The 24,198-nt window shown below is 43.2% G+C and overlaps 1 protein-coding gene across 1 annotated transcript in view; it reads right to left on the bottom strand.

Moving 5' to 3' along the window:
* GRIN2A (glutamate ionotropic receptor NMDA type subunit 2A) overlaps positions 1–24,198 on the bottom strand; it is a 345,539-nt gene that overhangs the window by 24,898 nt on the left and 296,443 nt on the right. Inside the window, exon 12 of the mRNA XM_039885317.1 lies at positions 8,326–8,513. Coding sequence (XP_039741251.1) covers positions 8,326–8,513 — 188 coding nt within the window. The remainder of the gene's footprint in view (positions 1–8,325; positions 8,514–24,198) is intronic.

The raw sequence follows: 24,198 nt of genomic DNA on the forward strand, positions 1-24,198 counted from the left end.
GTTGCAATAGGATGTTGCTGAGTCATCTGAGGACACAGGGACCTATGTCACGAAGAGCTGTTGGCAGGGGAAGCCAGCGGGAGAAAGATCAGACATCTCCGAGGCGAGAGTGAGTCAGCCAGTGGTCTGTGCCTTGCTTCACCACAGAGCCAGGATGGGTCAGTTGACACTCTCAGACCTCTTCGGTTTCATCTGCAACATGGCTAACTGCTCAGCGGAACAAACCCAGCCTGCTCTGTAGATGCCCAGGCTGGTTACTGCCTGACTCGTCACCCAGCACACATCTCTCTGATCTCTCCTCTCCTTCCTTTCTTTGCCTCCTCATCTCTCCCTTTCCTCCTCTGTTTTTTTCTATCTCTTCCTCTTTCCTTCTCCTTCCTTCCTGTTTCACTATTCTTTTCTCTTCCCTTAGGAGAGCTGGATAACCTACAATTTTAAGTCTTATCTATCCTTGTCTTTCTCCAGACAGTCTAAGACCGGGAGCTATTACGGTTTTTCTAGAAAGGGCCAGGCAGTAAATATTTGGGGTTTTGCAGGTCAAACGGTTTCTGTTGCAACAAATCAACTCTGTCGTTGCAGTGTGAAAGCAGCCATAAGCAACATCTGAATGGATGGATGTAGCTGTGTTTTAATAAAACTTTATTTTCAAAAGCAGGCAGTGGCTGGATTTGGGCTGTTGCCATAGTTTTGGCCACAGTTTTCCAAGCTCTTTTTCTTGTTTACTCACTTGATCACGAACCACAAACTCAGTAAGAATTTATGATCTGCTCCAGTTCTAAAAACCAGGAAATAAAATCATTTTGCCGGTGATGTGCATCCCAGAGGATGTGTTAAAAAGTGTAAGTAAAACAGGGATCTGGACCACCACTGCACACGGATTAGACAGTGGGGGAGCTGCTTGTCTCACAGTGATCATGGGAACATTGTCAGATTGGACAGGGATTTAGTGATCAACTCCTGTGTCTCTCTCCCTAGGGACACCTAATGTCCTTCCGAAAGAAAATAGCATCCCCTTCACTAAAGAAGATATTTAATTGATGGAACAAGTCCTGCAAAAGCAAACCTGTAGTACAACGAAGAATATTTTATCCAGCAAAGCTATCATTTAGAGTTGAAGGACAGATAAAAATAAGCTAAAGGAATTTATTGCCACCAAGCCAGTGTTACAGGAACTATTGGAGGGACTTCTTTAAGGAGAAAAAACATGTATCAAAAGCAGTAATAAAAAATGGTAACAACTACATTCCTATCAACGAGTACCTCAAATGGGAAAGAATTAAGTGCTCCAACCAAAAGAGAGAGTGGATGAATGGATAAGAAAACAAGACCCCTACATACTGTCTACAAGAAACTCACTTCAGATTAAAAGACTCACACAGACTAAAAGGAAGAGGATGGAAAAAGATACCGCCTTGATGAACCTAGAAGGTGTTTAAGTCAGATAGAGAAAGATAAATACCATATGATTTCACTTACATGCGGAATCTGAGGAAAAGAACAAAACTAATCAAAAACAGACTCAAATAGAGTGGACAATTTGGTGACAGGTAGAGAGGAGGAGGTTTGGGAAGCACGACATAGGGAATGCAGTTAGCATTAATATGTTGGCCAGGTGGAGGGACAGAGGAGGGAGGGAGCAACTGGGGGGATCATTTTATGAACTATATAGATGTCTAACCAAGGTACTGTATACTTGAAACTAATTTAAAATAAAAAAATAAAGTAGACCTGTAGTGTTTTCAAATCTCTTAATTTGTTTATTCATTCATTCAACGAATTTGAACACCTACTGTGTGCCAGGCTCAGCAGTGAGTCCTAGGGGAGGGAAAGGTGACAAGAATGGGCACGACAGAGTATGCCTTCAAGGGACTTATAATGTAGTGTACTGCAGTGGCCCGGGGGACAGAGACAGGTCAGCAATGAGTAGGCATCTAATATGTGCCAAGCACTGGGCTATTTTCTTAATGCTTGTTTTCATACTTAACCCGTAAACAATTCTGATTTAAAGATGAGGAAACCGAAACTCAGAAATTAATTTGCCCAAAGCCATACGAGTAAGGAGGTATAGAACCTTCTAGGTTACCCCTTCACTTGTCTTGCTTTGCTAAATGCCACAAGAAACCATAAGCATGGAGCTAAAGGAGTTTACAGTTTACAAGGTATCTAGTTCAGAACTGCAGGTTTTAAGGAAGTCTTCATGGAGGGGCACGTGAGCTGAACGTCAAATCAAGAAATGGGGTTGGGAGAAGAGGGAAGAAGGAACTCCACTTTTAAAGGGGGTTGCATGAAAAAGTCAATGTTTACTGGAAAAAAGACTTCGGATGGCGAATTTCAGACGCTGTAGAAAGTTGAATGGGGAAAATATTGTGAAGTGAGGGGGCCTTCAACACTTTCCACAGCCCACGCTGCCATACCCTTCTCAAGCCAGCCCTAAGAAGACAGGCTGCAAAGGCCGCTCACAAACGTATCCATCCTTGGAGAGGAGGCCTCGGCAGTCATCCCCACCCAAGCTGCAGGGTGTCCAGCTGTCCCCAAGACCTGGACGTCAGCCCAAAGGCATTAAGCTGGCAAGCTGGACAAGGGCAGTGCTGAGAATATTAGCAACTCCTCCAGTGGTTCAGAACAATTTATGAGAATCCTAATTAGCTACACAAAAGAACTTCTGCAACCTCACAGGCACTCTCTACTCTGGCTGGCAGCATGGGGTCCCACGCCACCAAAAGCCAGCCTGCATGCCTCAGTGGAAGAGCAGCCAACAAAGGAAGAGGAACATTAATGCTGGCCCACGTGGGCTTCTCTGTGGACTCCTCTCCAGCATACTCCCACTCGGAGATCTGTGAGCAACACTGGTGCTTTCCACGGTTCTACAGTCAACTGCATCAAGGTTCCTTATTAATATAAGAGCAAAGTGAGCGTTATCAATTTGTTATCAATCTAGAGAGTCTTCAAAATGATGGCTTGCAAAGTTGCAGTACAAAAAGGACAAAGGGAATGGCTAGGCACCCAAAGTATCTATCTAACCGAAATGATATATATGGTATCCTTTAACTATTTCATGTATGTTATCTATCTTATATGCCCCAATATAATATTATTAGGGTCTCTAGCTAGTTTTAAAACTGGGAGGGTCCCAGTAAAATGGGTTGAGTCGGTCACCTATTAACACAATACTAATATAAGAGATACATGTGTCATATCTTTCAAATATTTCACATATGATATCTGTCATATATACAATGGCATATACCATATAAATAATTAGTAAAAACATATGATAAATACATATATTTAATTTTATTTGTTCAGTGAACTCGACTAGATACCAGAGATGAGCAATGCATTTCTGAGTTTAGAAATAAATCGACAGCCATGAAGACCGAGCAAAGCTCAAAATAGAAGATTAAATGCTTCTCAATGCTAAAGCGTATTACTTATAGCTAAGACGATCTGGCCACTAGCAACCAAGATTTCTCCCAGCATTATGGTTTAATGGAAAGACAATCAAAACCAGAGTCACATGAACCCGGTTCAATTTTGAACTCTATAAAAATCTATACAGGATGTTGTCCATAGGCCAGCAACATCAGCATGACCTGGAGCTTGTTGGGAATGCAGAATCTCAAGCCCCCCTTCCTCAGACCTACTGAAACTCATCCAAGTGATTCCTGTTCAGGTTAAAATTTGGGAAGCTCTGATGTAGCCCACTAAACCCAACCGAGCCTCAATTTCCTGCTCTGCAATATGGAGATAATACGATCGATTCCAGAGTGTTGTATAAAGAGTTACTAAGATCATTTGTGACGTACTTGGCATGAAACTGGACCACTGCGTGTGGGCTCAAAATTAATCGTTTCCTTGTTTTTTCTCAGCATCAGTTGCTTCTGAATAATATTACTTTACAATCTGTTCTCCTCAATATCTTCTTGCTGGCCTCTATACATCAAAAAGGCTTTAACCTCTCAGATCTTCCTTCTGTCTCTTCAAATCCCGGAACTACATTAAAAATTTACGAAATCCATGAGATTGGTGGGACCTATGAGATCTGCTTTAACCTCCCCTTTGAAGCCAGAAATGCCATTTTTAGGTCCCAAACTTACTCATTTTTTATACTCTCCCTCACATGTCACCTTTTAGGCACCAGAGAGGTACCGGGTACTCAATAGATATTTGCTGGTGGCTGAATGAGTTAATGAATGAGGCTTTGAACTCTGGCCCATTCTACTCTTTGTCTAAATCTCACTACATTTGTTTTCTTTGTGATTTTTTTCAGTCCTTTCATTCTTCCATTAAAAAAAAAACAAAACTAGTGTATCTCATGTTCTTCCCTGACTACTCTCTCACCTATCCGAGATACCTAAGAATATACATATATGTGTATATATTAATTCACATGTGTGAATTATCATAAATATGTTCGTATTTTGAGATGAGGTATTTTAAGTTTATACATTGCCAACCAAGCGGACTGTAAGTTCCTTGAAGGATAGAAGAAAAAGATGGTGACATCACCTTCTTGGAATATCAGTGCCTAGGGAGGTATGTTTCTCAGTAAATGTCAGATATTCGTGGTCAATGCCAAATACTGTTGTTGCTAAACTAATGAGAGCAAAGGACACAACAATTATACAGGAGAAGGAACGTAAGGTCTTATTGGGACCTTGTCTATCTCTTAAGGCAGATCAATAGCCCTTTCCGTGGGGAAAGGCCTGGCGGGCTTCACGTAAGAGGTTCCCTCAATAACCAAACACTCCACTCAAAGGTTATATTTACACAGCTCGTTAGGAAAAATTTTTTATACTTTTGACACTCATTAGACTCGTAATTGTCCACCGAAGCTACTCTATAACAAGAGATAAACACTCCATTCTAGAGGATGAATAATAATTAGGTACCGCTCAGCGCTGTGCTCTTTACAGGTCTAATTTTAGAGTATAATTAATCCTGCCGAAGCTGCATAAGATAAGTGAAATATTTATGCAGCTGTGTTAATTCATGTATTTACTCCTAGAGAGACATTCAGAATTGGTCATGGCTTTCCGGGAAGATTATGTTAAGACGCCCCCTGGAGCAATATCATTTTCTCTCTGATGTCTTTGCATCCAGATGGTCTCTAAAGATGAAGCTGAGAAGACACATTTCCAACCCCAACAGTCTGACCAGGAGAGCAATGAGCCGGGACAGAAAATATCTGCAAGAATCTAGATGCTCTGCTAGTACAAGGAACACACCTCTGGCCTATCCGGATGCCTTTACTTTTTATTTGCCACAAAGAAGAAATTTTCTGTTCGGCATCAGAAATGTTGTTTCCATGATATTGACTTGACCATACTATTGCCAACACAACACTAAAGAAGGCATGTTGAATATGGAGATGTGGATGGACAGTCACAATGAAGAGGAGGAGGAGAAAGATAGCGATGACAGTGATGGTGGTGGTGATGATGATGATGATGATGATGATGGCAGTGGTGGTGGTGTTGGTGATAATAATGGTGATGACAATGCTAATGATGATGTTGATGGTGATGATGATAATGGTAGCAGCTAGCGTTTATTGAACCATTCCTATTTCCAGGTGCTGTGCTTAGCTATGTTCTTGACATGCATTTTCTCCTTCATCCTCACACCAATCTTTTCAGGTCAACGTTTTTGTATCCATTCACAGAAGAGGCTAAGAAAATCACCTCTTTCACGGAAATATTTATAAATGGGACAATAGATTTAATTCAGAAATGTGCTAAATTATTTATTCCTAAAGAGTCTATAAATCTCATGTGTCTAATTAACCAGTTTTGAAAAACATCTTAGTGAATTAAACGTAACAGGAGCCTCACATAATTGATCTCCTTCCAGAGTGAGGCCCCTTAAGGAGAAGCTTTGCCCCTTACTAGCTCGGGGACTCACAAGCCCTCTGAGCTTCGGTTTCCCCCTCTGTGAAATGGGTATAAGCAATACTTCACTTCGTGTGATTGTTACGAATGTTAAATTAAAGAACACAGGTAATACATCCAGTGTGATCACTGGCATATCCTACTCCCTAAATATGCTGCTGTTTCAGAACAGATGCTGCGAAGGCGACCGCAACGTTAGGTAGGAGTGGAGTTAGAACTCGTTATTCGACAGCTGCCCATCGTATTTAAAAGTTTCCTGTCAAATGAAATACATCCCAGTAGTAACCATTCATCCATATGCGTATTTATTCATGCAATCCTTCACTGACCAGTTATCTGCTACATTCAGGATTCTGTGGTGTTCGCTGCTGGAAACAAGGCTCTCGTTTGTTGAGTAGTACACCTCATGAAGGGTTGCTCAGGACAACCACTCTGGTAGATAAAACGATTAGCCCCAATTCTTCACCTCTCTCTGTGTCCATACCCCTTGTCGTATAACTCCAAAATTCTTTCCATAAAAGGTAGAGCATACCTCCAACCCCTTGGCCTTGGGCTTGGCCATCTGACTTGCTTTAGACAGAAGGGTGTTAATAGATATAATAGTGACAAAGCAGAGACTTGAGATAGACATGTGCAGTTAAATGTTCCTTTTTGTGCCTTGGACACAGCCAAGAAAAGAGCTTTTCCGAGGTGGCTGCTGCCCTTTCTGCCTGAGATGCAGAATAAACACATGAAGAGCAGAGAGCACACAGCAGATCTGTGGCTTGCAGAGAGAGTAGAGTCACCCTAGCCATCACAGCCCGAGGCAGAGCTTCTCCAATCAAACCTGCACTCCCGTGAGCAAAATAGATGCTTATTGTTGTACGCCTCTAAGATTTCACAGCAACAGCTGACCAGCACAGCCACAATCACTATTACACAGCAGAGAACATGGCTCATGATCTGAGGAAGGTACAAATGCCCTACAGGGAATTCAAAGAATCAGATGTTCTTACTTGGGGGTTAAATATAAAACACATCTAGCTTTCTTGATGGCACTTTGGGAATCTAGGGTTTAATTCTGGGAGTAGAAAGAGGACGAGAAGCTGCAAAGCATTATGTATTTTGTTAAAATTCACACCAACCCTATGCACGAACCACTGTCCATTCCAATATTGTATCTGGCCATTGTGGTTGCCAGATTTTCCTCCCCCAGCTCTAGACAGCATAGCACATTCTGCACCACTCCGAATGTAGCCTCCACTCGTTCTTGAATGCAGCTTCTGCCCTTGGCCCTGAGCCTCTGTACCCTACTCGCACTTACTCAAGTTTCCAGTGTTAACGTGCCATGTCTGCTGGATTTGCTCCTATCTCAGAGGGAAATCGACTTGCCAGCTGAACCATGACAGGCCCCTGAAAATGATGTCATGGAACTCCAGGCTGTGGTAAAATTGCCAACCAGGAAATGGAGAAGCACAGACAGGGGAAATGCTGCCAAAGACAGAGTTGGCCCAACTAGCTCTACAGTTCCATAAATGCCACTATCCCATTAGACTAGAGCTCTATGAGGGTGGAAAGTGTGTATATATATATATATATATATTTTTTTTTGCATGATAGAAAGTCAAGGGGTGGACTATACTGAAAACCTATGAGATTTCTGCTCACTATTCCTTTTCTAGAAATTGCCTCTCATTCATTCCTTCATAGAATAACAGGAGCTGTTGTGTTAGTATAACGCAGCCCCACCCTTTATTCACTCCTGGTGGGTCCTTGACCCAAAATACACTTGTAATCTTTCCTCTGGGATTTGAATTTTAGAATTGAGAGACTAGAGCTTGGGACTCGCCGTCGGCTGGTTATGTGGTCTCACGGATCTAGAGCGGAGGTCTTTAGCTTTAGCAGTACTAAGATTGGGGGTTAGATAATTCTGTTTTGAGATGTGGGGGACTGTCCTGGGCATCGTGAGGCCTTTGCCAGCAACCATCCCTCATCCCTGACCTCTACCCACAAGATGCCAGTAGCAAACAGCCTCCTGGGTCGTGACAATCAAAAATATCTCCATACACAGCCAAGTGTCCCCGAGTGGGAAAATCCCCCTCCTACTGAGAAGCATTGCTATAGAGGACCTGTGAATTCCTGCCGTTGAGGCCCCAGGACTGTCTGGTTCCTGCTTTTTTTTCCTCTAAATCTATCAGCTCAACTCTTTCCTAAATTCACTGACATGAACACTTCTGCATCCTTAAAATAAATTCTTTTACAAAATTTAGTTGCCTATAATTGATTTCCATTATAAGCAACCTAAAGAACCATGGTATCATGGGATAGGCGCCCAGTAAAAACTTTTAGTGAACAAATTCGTCACACAGAGAGCAACTGGAAGGAAAGCCAACGGGAAAGCAGAGAGCATGAAGGTCTCTAGTCCCCTGAAGTAGGGGGCCACCCACGGTCTTACCATCGCCCACAAACTGAAGCAGGGCCAAGTCAATCTGCCTCTTCCAAGGGGAGCCTTTCTGGAGGGCAATTCCGTAACCAGTGGTGGCAAAGATGTATCCACTCCCAATGGTCACCAGCTTGCAGCCTTCGTCCCGCCCAGCCTTGTAATTCAAGACCGCCGCATCGTAGATGAACGCGTCCAGCTTCCTGCAACGACAAGAAACCAGGGAGTCATGGGGATGGCTGGGGGTACCTTCTCGGGGCACGGCCCCCCAAGGCCTAACCCAGAATCACACACTTTCACACTGGAGATGACGACTCACGGCTGCTCCATCCTCTTGTCATAAAAGGATCTATTTTTAATGAGGAGATAAAAGCCAGAACTTTTTTGCTTCAACTTACAAGAGGCAGTTAAATAAAGACCTGAAGAATCCTTATGCCCAAGTGAGTAAACAGTAGAGTTTGCTGGTTTGTTAAGTGCTGCCCTTAGCACTCCCCACGGGGGAGGATGTCGGCCTACTTAAAAGGTTTACATCAGAACAAAGCAGACCGGTGAGGGGCCAGAGGGTTTGGAGGGGCCGGTGGGAGGGGAGAGGGACTACACATAAATGATGTTTCTTCCCTCTGAAAGATACATGCTTACTGTGTATTTATCTTAAGAAAATTATAACATAATAATTTTAAGAAACCCAAATAATGTAGAACATACTAAGAATACACTAAAAATTAAAATCACTCATAATTCTACAAGTCAGAGGCAAACCCCTGTTAGCGTATCAGTGAACAACCTTCCGAAGTTTTTATGCGTGTGCAGGTGCACACGCACAGTCACACACGTACACACACATACATCTTTTAAAACAAGGATTGGTAACTTTTCCAGAAAGACGATAAACAGTTTAGGCTTTGTGGGCCATATGGTCTGTGTGGCAACTCACCAACTTTGCCACTGTAACATATTATGGGCTGAACGGTGTCCCTCACCCCAAAATTCATATGTTGAAGCCCTAGCACCCCCCTCCAGGGCCTTAGAATGTGACCTGATTTGGAAATGGAGTCATTGGCGATACAATGAGCTACGATGAGGTCCCCCTGGAGTAGGTGGGCCCTGAATCTAATACAACTGGTGTCTTCATAAAAAAAAGGGAAATGTGGCCACAGACGCACACACGGGAGAACGCCATGTGAGAGCGGGAGGGCTGGTGCCACAAGTCAAGGGGCTACCGGATGCCAGGGGAGGGGCTGTGACGGGTCCCCTCCCGAAGGCCTTCGGAGGACAGGCGAATGGCCCTCCGACGCCTCGATCTTGGACTTCCGGTCTCCAGGACTATGAGGCAAAGCGTTCCTGTTGGTTAAGCCTCTCAGTTTGTGGTACTTCGTCCCAGCAGCTCTAGGAAGCCAGAGCACAGATGACACGTAAACGAATGAACTCAGCTCTGTTCCAGGAAAAGGTGATGTGCACAAACGGACCGGCCCGTGGGCCGTCGCTGGCCAGCCCTGTTCTAACCCCCGAACTATGGTCACCGCGCAGACCACTTTGTGCTTTGTTTTCTTTTTTTCATTTCACACCACACAGAGTGAACATGTTTCGTGCCAACGAACACGGCACTTTTTTTTTTCTTTTTTCTTTTGATACATTTATTTTTATTGAGGTATAACTCCTACGAAATAAAGCACTGAATTATTACATACGTACACATCCTTGAAATCGCCACGCACATAGAGGCATAGAACATTATCATCATCGCCCTGCGCCCCTCCCAGATTGGCAGCTCCCCAAAGGCGAGCACCACAGACTCCCTCAATGGCATGGCAGTGCATCATTCATTATGTAGATTTTTATTAGGGGGCAGGCACTGCAATAATCAACTTTTAAAGTTAGTTAACAAGGCTGAAATGATCGCCCTTGAACTCCATGGGTGATACTTCAACTCGAAAGTAGGTAAGAAAATGAAATCGGAGATTACCCAAGTTGACATTTTCTCAACTTGACTGCCTTTCTTTCTTTCTTTCTTTCTTTTTTTTTTTTTAACAGGAAAACATAAAACAGTGAAGTGAAGACAAATAAAAGTGGGCAGGGAAAGGACGTAAAATGCTGCATCCGTTCAGAGACAGCTGCTAAAGGACTCCCGATGGAATCGAAGCTGTTTGAAAGGTTTACGACCGTGTTCTTCATCTTGATTTTTTGTTTCTGCGATGGTTAGAGGTGGGGCGAGCCTGCAAGGCTTGTCTCACCAACAGAAATACTCTGAAGCTTTTATCCCAAGGCTGTGGGACTGGAGACATGGTTTTCTACTCTGAGAGTATTAAAGGGGGATGAGGTCATCCAAGCAGAAGAGGAAGAAGACTGGGCATTGTCAAGGGCGACGGCTAACGAGAGCTGACAAACCAAGAGGTAACAGTCTTCCTGGACAGCCAGTAATACTGACGACTGTGGAAATATAGGATGGAAAAAAAAGAAAAAGTAATATGGGATGGGGAGTTTTAAAAGGTTTGCGTAGGGCATGTGACAGGAGCAGGTGAAAGGAATCTGAGTTCTCGTCTAAATGGCGTGACCTTGGGGAAGTCACTCCTGTCTTTGAATTACCAGTCCCTCCTCTGTGAAATGAGGTAATCATGGTGGCCCTGCTGAGATGCTGGTCCAGCTGAGGCTTTCTTTGAGTCTGCAAGACAACAGTCACCTTCTGTCACACGCCATAGGGAAACCGAGACTCTGGAGAGCGCGTGTATCCTGAGGGCTTCAGGCCGCGGATGGCGTTTGTCCTCGTGACGAAGCGGGGGGTGCTTGCAGTGCCAATACTTTACATATCAGAGTTGCCATGGAGATGCCAAGAACCTGGGTTTTATTACGACTGTCTAAGCCTCACCCAACTCTCTTAATTCCTCAAAAAATAAACATAAATACACACATATGTGTGCACAGGGGTGTTTAAACGTTAAGGCCATCTGTTGGTACTCGTGGGGTGAAATTTTCCCCATCCTGTTAACCCACTATGTGCTGATGCATTTCTTGGATGGAAATTTAAAACTGTACCTGGCAACCACATAAGAGGTGTCCAACAGTGGTGTTTAAATCATTAAGGACAGATTTCTGCAAATCATTACCATATTTCATAACAAATCTTTTTTCAACTGAAAGAAAAATATTCCTGTTGTTAAAAAGAAAAAATCAAAAATCTCTGACGTCCTCGAATGTGGGCTCTGTGGTCAAAGACTCTGAGCAAGGAACGGACAATATCTGCCCTTCGAGGGCTCCTGGGAATAAAGTGATATCATATAAGTTTAATGTGTACGCAGGGTTTGGCACATAACAAACGCACAAGACACACAGATGCATTCAATCGAATTCAGATTTTACAGCAAAGGGGCTTACAGCTTTTATGCATTCTTTGTGACAAATCCAGTCCTGAAACTTTATATGCCTTATCTCGTGTCATTTACTCCTTCTAACTGTGCGCAGATTTCCATACTACTGCCATCCCAATTGTGAGATGAGAAACCGAGTCACTGAGACGTAAAGTGACTCTCTGCCACCACCCAGAGCAGCATTTGAACTTATGGGGTCTGATGCCAAAGGCCACAGAATAACCATTACAAGCACATGGTCTAGAAGACCTCTGGAATAAGTGGAGGCAGCTCTATTCCTTATGAAATTCAGACCGGGGGGTTGCAGCTGTCAATCAAGCCTAATGCTATAAAAAAAGAAGCAAGAATGAGACCAGAATAGTCCAAATTTAAAAAGCTTTGGTGGGCTGTTCAGCTTCAAGTGTCTCTTTCCCAACAGATGCATCGCCATGTAAGGTCTGGAGTCACCCCCACAGAAACGTCTCTGGCCCCAGCACATCCTACCTCATTTCTTTGTGAGATATTTAGGCACAGATGGACACAGCTTCTTGTTGAAGGTAAAGGAGAAGAAAGAGAAAAAAAGGCTACCTGAAACTGAAGCCCAATTTAGACCAAAAGTATTTGTGGGGACTGGAGTTGCGATCGCTGGGGACAGAGTGATATATTAGGCTGCTGCGTGGTAACTGGCAGCTCTGCGTTTGGAACATCACAGAGATAAAAGGCTAGCTCTGTGGGAGAGAGGTCCTCAGAGCTCAGAGCAGTCAGCTGGGCACTTGAGGGCTCACAGCTACAGAACCCAGATATGCTACCCCGCTCGGCAACTTCTGCTTTTCGAGAGGAAATCTCTTTGTCCCTACCTTCTCAGCTCATGCTGAGGCCACATGGCTGTCACTGGCTAAGTACTTCTCCCACTGGGCAGAAGAGGCTCAAAGGACAGGATCTGAGAACTGTGATGGGGACAGAGCCCCTACCCAGCCCAACTCACCCCCCTACAGAGGGGCAATCTCTTCTCCAAACAGTTGTGACAAACAGAACGACGCTTTGGCTCCCCAACATGAGGGCTGACGCGGAACGGGGGCCTGGAATGGATGCCACACTGTTCTGTGCTGGCTGCGTGACATGCCCGCCCCCTGCCAGGCATCATCGAGGCTGTGTGGGTGCTCTCGCTCTCTCCTTGTCATGGGCAGTCCTCAAAGAAAGCAAATGATTTAAAACGACGGCAATTCAGAATGGAAGAGGGGAGATAAGACCTCCTTTCTGCGAATTTGCGAGGAAGCGAAGGAAGGAAGGCTGTCGCATGTGCACCATGCTACTTTAACTTAGCCGCTTCCTGCCAGATTTTTCAACAGCTTTGAAGAGGTGCTACAGCTTGCTTGAGTGCGTAGATCTGATCTGCTTCGTTCAGTCAGTCTCTCTTGTACCTGCACAATGGCCTGACGTAGCCCCAAGATTGTCCGTTGGCGAATCTGATTTCTCGGACACAAAGAAAGACCTTGGCACCTTTGACAGTGGGGACTTGTATTGTCAAAGGGCTTGACATTCCCTAACCCAAAATTTCCAGTTTTAGCTCATCATCTCCTTGTGCATGTTTTCAGATGCTCTCTGGGGGTCTCAGCACATTTAAAGGCTAATTATATAGTTAAAGTTAATTATTCATTCATTAACATTCAAGAAGCCTGGTACAAGACATTGACTTGTTCTGATGAATTAATGAAATCTGTGTGTGTGTTTTGGAGGTCTAGTCTAAAGTGTTACTGAAAATTAAACAACTCTTTGATGATAACTGAGTTTTTTTTTTTTTAGGTCACATCAAAGCCTTGCTGGGAAGAGAAACACATCACTCAGCAATTTAGGCCACTCAGCACATCCCGACAACTATGGGACAGCAGATCGGGCTCAGATCCACTTCTGCTCACACTGTAAATGAGGCCTTGTTATGGGACCTCTCTGAGCTTCGGTTTTCTCATCTGTCAGATGGGGAAGTAGGAGCTCTCTCACAGGACTGATGGAAATGGAAGTGAAGGTGTTTTGTGAGTTGCAGATTTGCTGTAAACCCAGAAGACGGTTGTAGCGGTGACGACGTCATTATGCAGAGGAGCGATGCTGGCATATCGTTATCATCATCGTCCAGCACCCAGACACAGGGTTATTCGTGGGTAAAGGGCATTGGCGAGCCCAAGAAGCGATACCCGTGAGGCCTGACAATTTTTGCAGGTAGGTGCCTGCTTGGTCAACAGACACAATAGGCACAGAAGCTGTACCTGCCATCGGCATAGGATACTCTAAAACTGGCTTTAGGAAAATGGCCTAGAATCATATTTTGACTCTGAGTTTGTGAATACAAAGTTTAAAGTCAAAATTATACCACCATTAATGCATTTTTACCAAGGAAACACTTTCAGAACAAACTCCATTAAGCTAATTTAATTCCTAGATCGATGTTTCGCATAGCATAAATTGTTTCCATTTTTTGGGGAAACTATTTTCACTGGGATTGATTTTTTTTGGTGTTTAAATTTTATTATGATTTGATTCATTGATCAACATTTGGAGCATAGCAAATTTTACTGATTTATAACTTCTGCTATTTTGAGTTTCCTTTTGTGGTTATTATTTCCATCGAGCCTAATTCTCCTGTTTCAAAACCGTGCAGAGATCCAAAATTAGCCAAGAAGATTTGAGTCGCTATGGATTTTTAGTCAATAATAAATTTCACCCTGTGTGCTTTTAGCTGTTGTGAGTTTAATTTGTGTTAATTACTTCTATCAGAAATATTCACTGTGGATTGGGGAGAAAAAACAGACGGATGGTTAATATTTATTTTTTAACTGAGACGATTCTGAGCAATTTCGTAAGACGGAGAGAGGCAGAGAAGGAGAGAGGAAACGGGAGGGAGAGACAGAGGAAGGGAAAGATCGAAGGGGGCACCGAGTAAAACAGGAAGAATGACAGAGAAAGAACACAAGAGAGTGAGGAAGAAGCAAAGAAGAAGGAAGAGACAGCAAGACTCAGAGAGGGAAAGAATAAAGGAGGAAGGTGGACTTATAAGGTGAGACTAAGAGACAAAGTGGGAAGGACTGACGGAAAAATGGAAAGACTGAAGGGGAGAATGAATAGGAAATGAGAGCAAACGCTGGAGATGAATAAGAAATGAGAGCAAATACCATCACTGCCTACCGACTAACAACATCGAAAAACAGGAAAGAGTTAAAATGAAACAGCAACATCCTGCTTTGTTTCTGTTACATTTCACATTAGACTCAAATTAACCATGTCTAACGAGTTGCTTGATCATGTAATGCAGTCTTTTAATTTTTCAGATGAGGAAACTGAGGCTCACAGGTCTCTGCTTAAGGTGTCCGACAGAGTGGATGGTTCCAGACCAGTTTACTACTTGCCAAAGCAATGCACCTTTGGGGTCACTGCTGGGCTTCCCTATCTGAGGCCAAGTCCTCAGGTGGGATGTGGGGTTAGCGGAACAATACACAGGGCAAGGCTGTGTACTTCTTTAAGCCTTGATTTCCCCATCTGGCCAGAAGGAAAACCATCTCTCCCACAGTGGTTAAAGGAATTTGCTATAAATTTGCTACAAACTTGCTATAAATTTGCTTAGTGAATTATAAAGCACTACCCACATATTATTCTTTCTTTATGCTATAACTCATGTTCTGACATAGGAGAAGTATTGATTCCTTCCAGAATGTAAATCTTTTATCGAATTCCTTAGAATATACTCTTCAAGGGTTAGATCTAGAGCTAACTATTTACTGCATATTCCAAGGTGCACAGTATGTAATAAAGAATGCTCATAAAGGTTTTCTTTGTTCAGACTTTTCTTAAATGTTTACTGTGGGCCAGACACCATGCTCCTTGCCTGTGTCTTGCATTTAATCCATACAACACACTCCTACGTAGAGGTACTAAAATTAGTATCATTTTGTAAAAGGGGAAACGGAGGTCTACAAGGTTAATTAACTTGTTCAAGGTCCCACGGCTGGATATTATTAGCAGAGAGGGACTCTGAACTCAGGATGCTTAGATTTTAAGCATCACACTGTACTGCTAGTAGTGACGATGACGCTGCTGAACTTGTCACACACTAGGACTGAAAGACAGGGAATCTCAAAGGCCAGAACACATGAAAATAAAAGACGGAACAGGATAAGAATCAAAATTTGATAAAACCCTACTAGGTGTCAGGTACGGTGCCAGTACTTCCCCCCAAGTCTATTCATTCGACTCAAAGGAATTTCAGGAGACAGGATTTTAAAGATGTTAGGAAACAGGCTCAGAGAAGTTATTTAACTGGTTGAAGGTCACACAGCCGGCAATGATCAGAGCCAGCGTATGAAGCTGGGTGATTCTCACTGCACAGCCCATGTCCTGCACCAAGAAGCCACTCAGAAAATAAATGTCAATCGACCAGTCCAACTGGCTGAATAAGGCTAAAGTTTTTAAGACAGTACAAATACTTTGACCCCAAATTCTTCTGCGATCTTTCCTAGGGAACTACTTGTGGAAGTGCACAGAGGACTCATCGAGATTTTTAACACAGTCACCTGACTAACGTCCCCCTGGAGGAAAATGGTTAAATAAGCTGTGACATATGCACACCATGGGACTGTTCCCAGCAGTCGAAGAGAATAAAGGCAAAGACACCTACAGATAAGGAAGGCTCTTCAAAACATATGATTAATTGAAAACCAAAGGGTGACATATTGCATCATTTGATAGCATCCCACAAAATGAAATTTTATAATTATGCGTAGACATATAAATATATGCAAATGCATCTTGCAAGGGTCTAGGAGAAATGGCATGAGATCAAACAGATAACAGTGCTTACCTGGCAGGGGGCGGAGGTTTGGGGTTGGGACAGGGTCCAGGAGATGCTTATTTATCAGCAGTTTTGACTTTTTACAATGAGAAGTAAGACACCATAGTGCTTAGAGCACAGATGCTGGAGCCAGTTCGAACCGCAGCTCCGCAGCTGACCAGCACCTGCCTGGGCAAGTGACCTGACCCTCTACACGACGTTTCTCTGTGCATACAACAGAGATGCCGGATGTGCCAATCTCAGGAAGGTTAAATGAGAAAATGCAGGTAAAGTGCTGTTAACAGCACCTGGTGCAGAATGAGGACCACTAAACAACTGAGATTGAGGAGGAGGAACGGGGAAGGCACACAGCGAGAAGGCCATGTGGAGACAGACGGGAGCGACGCAGCCGCAAGCCTAGGACGCCTGTTGCCACCAGGAGCTGGAAGAGGCAAGGAACGACCCTCGCCTAGAGCCCTCAGAGGGAGCATGAACCTGGGACACCTTGACTTCGAACTTCTGGCCTCCAGAACTGCGAGAGAATAAATTTCTGTTGTTTTAAGCCGCCTGGTTTGTGGCCTGAGAAACTCCTCCGGCGCGTAACCCGATGGGGTGGGACCTGACTTTCTATCGCTCCTCTGCCTGCCTTTCTCTCAACAGAAGGAGACTGGGCTTGCCGGGGTGGGGACGGCTGATCAGGGGTGGCCCTGGCACTTACCACAGGTGTGACAGTGCCTCCCCACGTGAGCTGAGGCCTTCCACAGCCTGAGCGAGCCTGGCCCCAGGAAGACACACCCCTCCTGCTGCTGGCTCACGACGCTGAGAGGACACAGAGCCTGATGCTTCACACCATGACCATTTCGGCACCTGGGTCAGTGGAACCTGATCACGGTTCTCACAGAGGAGAGAAAGGAAGAGCACTACTGAGGTTTTTGGCATCTCAGCTGCCGGCACTGGACGAGAGCATCCAGCTCCCTGGTTCTGGTCCTGCCAGCGCATAACGAAGGGGTCCAATCCTGCCCAGAATTGCTCACTTGTCGGGACAGGCAGATGAGCACATCCCGGTAGGAAGTGACGTCGGGTCGAGTGTGAACGCTGCCTCCGCCGCTTACTTGTCTTTCGGACAAGTTGCTTCTGCTCCCTGAGCCTGTTTCCTCTTCTGTCAAATGAAAAAAGAATGTCTATTTGGCAGAGTCCAGTCGGGATAAAACGAGGTCTCATGTTCGAAGTCCCCTGCAGGGTTCAGCCATCAACGGGAAGAGGCAATCCCTGAGGAGGTGGGACCGGGGAGGTGCTCCCGCTTCTCCCTCTCCCCAGGGGGACTCTCCTGGCCACGTGTACCCCCAGGCAAGGACAACATCCTTCTTTTGGTTCGTTTTCCCCTTTTTGGTTCATTTCTTTTCCCCATCTCAATGGGAGGAGAAATATTGCCCGTTTTTAAATCAGTATAAGGCTTTTAAAGGAAAAAGAGACATTTTTAAGCGTGAACGAAATTGGTTCTGGGTTTTGCATAATAGCGGGCAATTAGAAACAGGCTAATTGCATGATATTATGGAAATATTCATATTTATTATTTTAAGTTATGACTCTAAGCACGGGCTCTGGAGCAAGTGTAACCCCAGACAAGCTATTTAATCTCTTCATGCCTACCCCCTCCATTGTAAGTGGGGTCATGACAGCCACTGTCTCATCATAGGCTTGTTGTGAGGTTTAAATAAGACAATGTAGGCAAAACAGAACGAAAGGTACCTGGCACACAAGTAAACTCCCAATAAATGTTGTCTCTTAGTTAGAAATACCTCGCTTAGTTTCCAAAACAGATTGCAATAGAGTAAGGTTTAAACATATGGATAAAGCAATTCAAGTTCAGTGAAATCAGAGGGGGAACGGGGACTAAGGCCTAAGGGAAAGCCAGAAGCAAACATTCAGGACATAAGCTGTCGGCAGTTGCTAACACAGGATCATAAATTAAGCTCTGAACTGTGTAGTAGCCCAAGCCAAAAAAAAAAGAATACTATAAGTCATTTCAGAAATTGTGTTGTCCACAAGATAAAAGCATGCCTTAAAAGTAAAGAAAAACGATGTGGTTCATGGCACGGAAGTCTGAGATGTGTAGGATGACAGTCTAAACAAATTGGTCTATGATAACGGTATCAGCAAGCTTTCAAAAATAACTGTTTCCGGTAGGGCCCTCCAATGCCAGCCAAGGTATGATGAAAACGCAGAGCAGTAAAGTTAATTAATAGTCCTCTAGCTTGATGATATATCACCTGGTCGTTTGATGTGAACGCTGTCCCACAGGCACGGTACAGATTTAACTGAGAAAAGCGGAGCACAGGTTTCACGCACGCTGATTTGACATGTGTAAACGTGTGGACGAATTCCCGAAGGAAATGCAGGAAGAAATGAAGAACTATGTTCAGAAGGAACTTTTTTTCCTGATTATTATGGCTAATACTTTTGTTGCAGAGAATTTGTTAACTAGAAAAGGATATGGAAAAGGCGATAATCCTAACGATCTGGCAATATCTCTGATAACATTTGGATGTGTTTCACTTCATTTTAGTCTCCTTTCTTTCTCTCTTTCCTTCTCTCTCCATCTCTGAGTTTACAGAATTGAGATCCCACTTTATTTAATCCTCTCCTTTTTTCCCTATTTTTAATACTTTATGGGTGGCCTTAAAATTCTGTTACTATAGTGTTAGTAGAATTTAACAAGAAATAATCCAAGTACAAAAAAAAAGATGTTAGTGATTTCCTGAGCTTACATCAAGGAAAAAATTCCCGAGTCTATGATGCAGTAGCAATTATTTTTTAGCTTTGTTTGCAGTGTGGGGGTGGATCTCAGAAACCAGGCCATCGTCGGTCTAATTTTCTCTGGAGACGATGCGATCCCATTTAGGAGATCAGCTCATTGAACCCTGCTGTCTATGCCTCCTTTCAAATTTGGCAGCTGAAAGTGAGCCTTCCGAGTTTGATTCTGCTTGACTGATAAGACAGCTAATAAAACCTGCTTACATGGCATCCTTGAAAGACCCTGCTCTGCAGAGCAACTAAACTTCATTGAGGATCCTTCTGCCTTCCTGGTCTACCCGTGTCTGGGAAATTTCCATGTCCCTGCACCCGTTTCTTTTGAGGATGGAATGAGGATACGGTGATCTTATCAACTCTCAGATCGCCAATTAATAAATATATATTAGGTAATATATGTGTATCACATACAATATTAAATATGCATATATATGAATACATATAATATATCACTTCAGTCTCCAATTCCTCCCTGAGCTCCAATCTCGCATATCCAACTGCCAAATTGGCACTGCCCAGCGGGGAGGCAAGCCTAACTCCCACACCTAATAACGCCGCCACGTAGTTACTTAGTTAAATAGCCTGTTGGGTAACGAGTTATCCTTATGGAGCCTCAGGTTCTGCATTTCTTAAAGGGCATAATAACAGTGCCCAGCTCAAGGAATGTTGTGAGGATTAAATGAGATTATGCATGAGAAGCGCTCGGGGCTGCATGTCACATATTGTTAGGTTTCAATAAATGCAAAGATGATACGGCAACATGATGATGTTGTCCCAAAGGCACTTGCAACTTAATGCGCCCAAATCTGAACTCGTTTTCCTCCAGGCCTCTGGAGACTCCTTCTTCTTCCTTGTTCTGTCCTCTCCAGGGAGAAGACCACATCTTAGCATTCAACTAATTAACCCCACAAAGCCCATGCTCTACCTGCATCTGAGTCACTTGAACTGCTAATAAAGTCATGGATTCCTGAACCCCACGGGCTTTCAGAATTCGTGCTCCAGAACACAGGTTCCATGCTCAATCACCTCTTCCGGGAAGACAGTCAGTTCTGACACTTGCAGGTAGATGTGACCACCTGCCTCCTTTTGTTTTTATAGACACATCATTGAATACAATTTGAGCTTTGCCAAAAAAAAAAAAAAAAAAAAGTGCTGCTTATTGGTCAAAAGACATCCCTCCCTTCTTGTCTTCTCAAACTACTCAACGTAAAGGAAATCGAAAGATACTTGTCTGTTTTCCAGCATCGCTGGGCTGGAAATGAAATCAGAGAGGAAATGGGGGGAGAGGGACCTTGAAGGCTAAAGACTGATGCTTCTCAAAGAAACTGGGACTTTTTCAGAAATTTATATACACATAATTATACGTGAAGTCAATTTAAAAAACAAAAACAAAAACAAAAAACCATCGCACTGTGTCTTGAAATATTAGGCTCTTTGGAGTTCTGGGGACATTGATAGTTCACTTTAAATCTGGCATAAGTGCTATGCTTGCAGCTTTGCCCACGTGCCGCAACTTCTTGGAGAACACTGGCTTCTGATGACGGAGCATTTGTAAATCTAAATCGGTCTCCACGCATTTCATCTTCAGTTCTCTTTTCTAGAGTGGACGTTCTAAAACCTGACTGCTATACATCAGAATCAACCGAAGAGCTTGTGGAACCCTGCTGATTCCTAGGCCCCTGCTCCCAGAGATTCTGATTCTGTTGGCTCGGTGGGGTTCAGGATCCACATTTTTATTAGCATCCCCACTGATTCAGATTCAGCCTAGGGTTTGAGAAACACTGGTCTAGAAATCTGGGGTTATGAACAGCTCATCTATTCCTGAAAAATCCTATCTCTGTCGATGTTTGCATGTCAAACCCTATTTTCTCTTTGATTTATCTGATAATTTCTGGAATGCCTTATCTCTGTTTATTATAGAATTCAACTAACAATGAAACTGAACGACTTAGGTTTCAAGTTTCTCTCTGCCTATGCCCTTCTTAAAGCAATTTTGGATCCCAAAGATAAGTTATACTCTGTCCCAATAAAATGTGTTTATTGAACGCCTTTAGAACAGTACTTCTCAAAATTTAGCATGCATCAAAATGGAGTGGGAGACGGGAAGGAGACAAAAGAGAATACTTGTTACAATGCAGATTCCTAGGCTCCATCAATGGAGAGAAGGGTCTATGTTGGGCCCAGATACTTGCATTTTAACAAGTAATCACGGAATTCAGGTACAGGTTGTCTGCTGACCAGGTTTGGAGATGCCCAGCTTTGGAGCATGATTCCAAATCATCTCTGTAAAACTGACAATTGTTTATACGTTTATAGACGTGGTCTGTCTGGAATTTTGAATTTTGGAAAATTTTAAATACGTGTTCAAGTGTTTGAAACAAATAAAAGAATCTCAGAACTATTTCAGAGATCAAAGAATCCAGCTCTTTCACTTTTCAGATGGGAAGACTGAGGCTCAGAGAGGTGACACAGTCTGTCCAAGGCCACAGCTAGCTAACGAGAGAGGCATGACTCAAACCAAGCTGGGACTGTCATTCAAAGCTCCTCAAACCCAAAGTTCCCCCTGTGTTCCAGGCTCTCTCAGGAAGTTACACTCTATAAAGAAGCCTCTCCCTTCCAACGACCCTGGAGTATGTGCATGCACCTTCCATAAGCAGCAGACGGATGCTGCTGAGACTTGTGGGTAGAGGATCAAGACCCGACAGCTGAGTTACATGCTCCGGCTGTGTACATCAAGACTCACTGGATTTTAGGCTATTAGGGGTGTCCTGCGGTTACCAATTCAGGAGTAGACGGGACACCTCCCTCTACCTTCCAGAGGGACGGAAACTTCTAGAGATGCTGCACATGGTAAAGGAGGGAACATTTATTTTTTTTAAAGCTGGGTGGTGGGTATGTGAAGAGTTCATTTCATTATTTATTATTCCTTGAACAGTATACCCTCATGATATTTGCTCTTGTAAAATTGTTTTATGATATATCATGCCTTAAAATAATGTATTTCCTAATGAAAAATTGAAAGGGGACACAGGATGTAAGAGGGAAGAAAAAGGCCATCAAGTGTTAAGTAGACACTCGAAAGATGGAAGTCTTGCAGTTGGAGCTGAGCAGACATGATCAATCCAGAGTCAGATCGTGTGCAGTTCTGCAGTGGCTGTTCTCAAATTTGGGTTCTCGTCATCATCTGAGGAGCTGGAGTCCTATCTCACACTCTACACCCAGAAAAACTCCAAATATCAGAAACGCAACCAAACTAGAGAAAAGCAGGAGAAAGTTATTTTGTAACCTCAGAGTTATGAAGGACTTTTGAATTACGACTCAAAATTCAGAAGCCATAAAAAGAGGTTGATAAATTTGATGACAAACAAATAAAAATCTGCATGGAAAAAAAATATCATCCAAAGGCTCAAAAGACAAACAAGAAAAATTAGGGAAACATTTGTAATCATACCACAAAAAAGTCATTTCTCTATAAATTAAGAAAAAAAGCAATGAACCAACAGAAAAAATAATGTTTTCCAAAAAGAAATTACAGAAGCCTCTTAATTACATATGAAAATATGGTGAAATTTACTGATAATAAGAAAAAGTGCAAATTAAAATACATTTTGGCACATGTTTTACCTATTATGATAGCAAAATTTTATAAGATTGATGAAAATCTATGCTGGCAAAGACTTTGGGGAGACAGGCACTCTTATACATTGATGAAGTAAAGGTGAATTTCCTTTGGAGGGAAATCTGTCAATGTCTGTCAAAAGTAATTACACGTAGTCTGTCACCCAGAATTCCAAGAAATTTCTTCTGTGCTGCATGTGACACTCACACAAGGATATTCATTGCAATGTAGTTTGCCATAGTCAAAGATTGAAAACCACCTAAACCCTTCGATAGGAGACTGACTAAATACTGCATGGCACATTAACACAATGAAAGACTATGAATCTATAAATGATAATTTTGTAGCTGATAGAGAAGGATCTGGAAGGATACACAGGAAACTAGTAAATAGGGTTACTATGGGGGGTTTTCCAGACAGATCGAAGGAACTGTGGAAGAAAAGCTTTCTACGGTTTATCCTTTTATGTAATACTTTTTGATTTTTGAATTATAGAGATTATTTATTCGAACTTTAGCTTGATTAATTTAAACAATGACCCCCCCCGTCGAGGCGCCTGTTAAACACGTCAGCGGTTTCCCCAGCAGCGACTCCACTGAAGTGGAACCCCTAGATAGGAGCACTGCACCCTCCTGCTAAGGGTTAGGGGACTCACTTCTTCACAAAGACTCACACTCCTTTATCTCTGGTGTCTGAGTTTAAAGTAATAGTGCAAAGCACCCCCTCAGGGGAGATTTAGTCTAGGGTAAACCCACCATCTGCCCAAGTTTGCTAAAATGGATAATTATTATTACATGGTTTCCAGAAAACAGTTTGTACAATTTCTGGCCATGGACAGTTTCCATTTATCTTCTCCTTTTTGTTTGCATTATTTAAAAAAAGAAAAGAAAAGAAAAAAAAAAACATTTTGTGGGTGGCAGATGGATAAAAAGGGGGTGAGCCAGGCTTCAAGCACTGTTTCTAACCATTGTCATCCATGTCTGCACTTACGGTCTGTCAAAAGCAACATTATATGTTGATGAAAAGAGCACAGTGGAAACAAACAAACAACAGCCACACCCATGGCTAAGATGGAAAGTCATTAAAAAATCTGTCTTTTCTGATAGCCACTGAAATCGAACATACATTCTATAGCTTAGCCACACACCAAAAGAAATGCACTCACTTGTGCAATAAAATGCAAGTGTGAGAATGTCCTCCGAAGCGTTGCTCATCATAAAGAGCCCCGAAAGGGACACTCCGCAAATATTCGTCAAGATTAGAGGCGCTAGACGAACCTGTGGCACGGCCCCGTGACGAAA

The sequence above is a fragment of the Pteropus medius genome, unplaced genomic scaffold, assembly GCF_902729225.1.
Source record: "Pteropus medius unplaced genomic scaffold, Ma_sr-lr_union100, whole genome shotgun sequence".
In the NCBI taxonomy this organism is placed as follows: Eukaryota; Metazoa; Chordata; class Mammalia; order Chiroptera; family Pteropodidae; genus Pteropus; species Pteropus medius.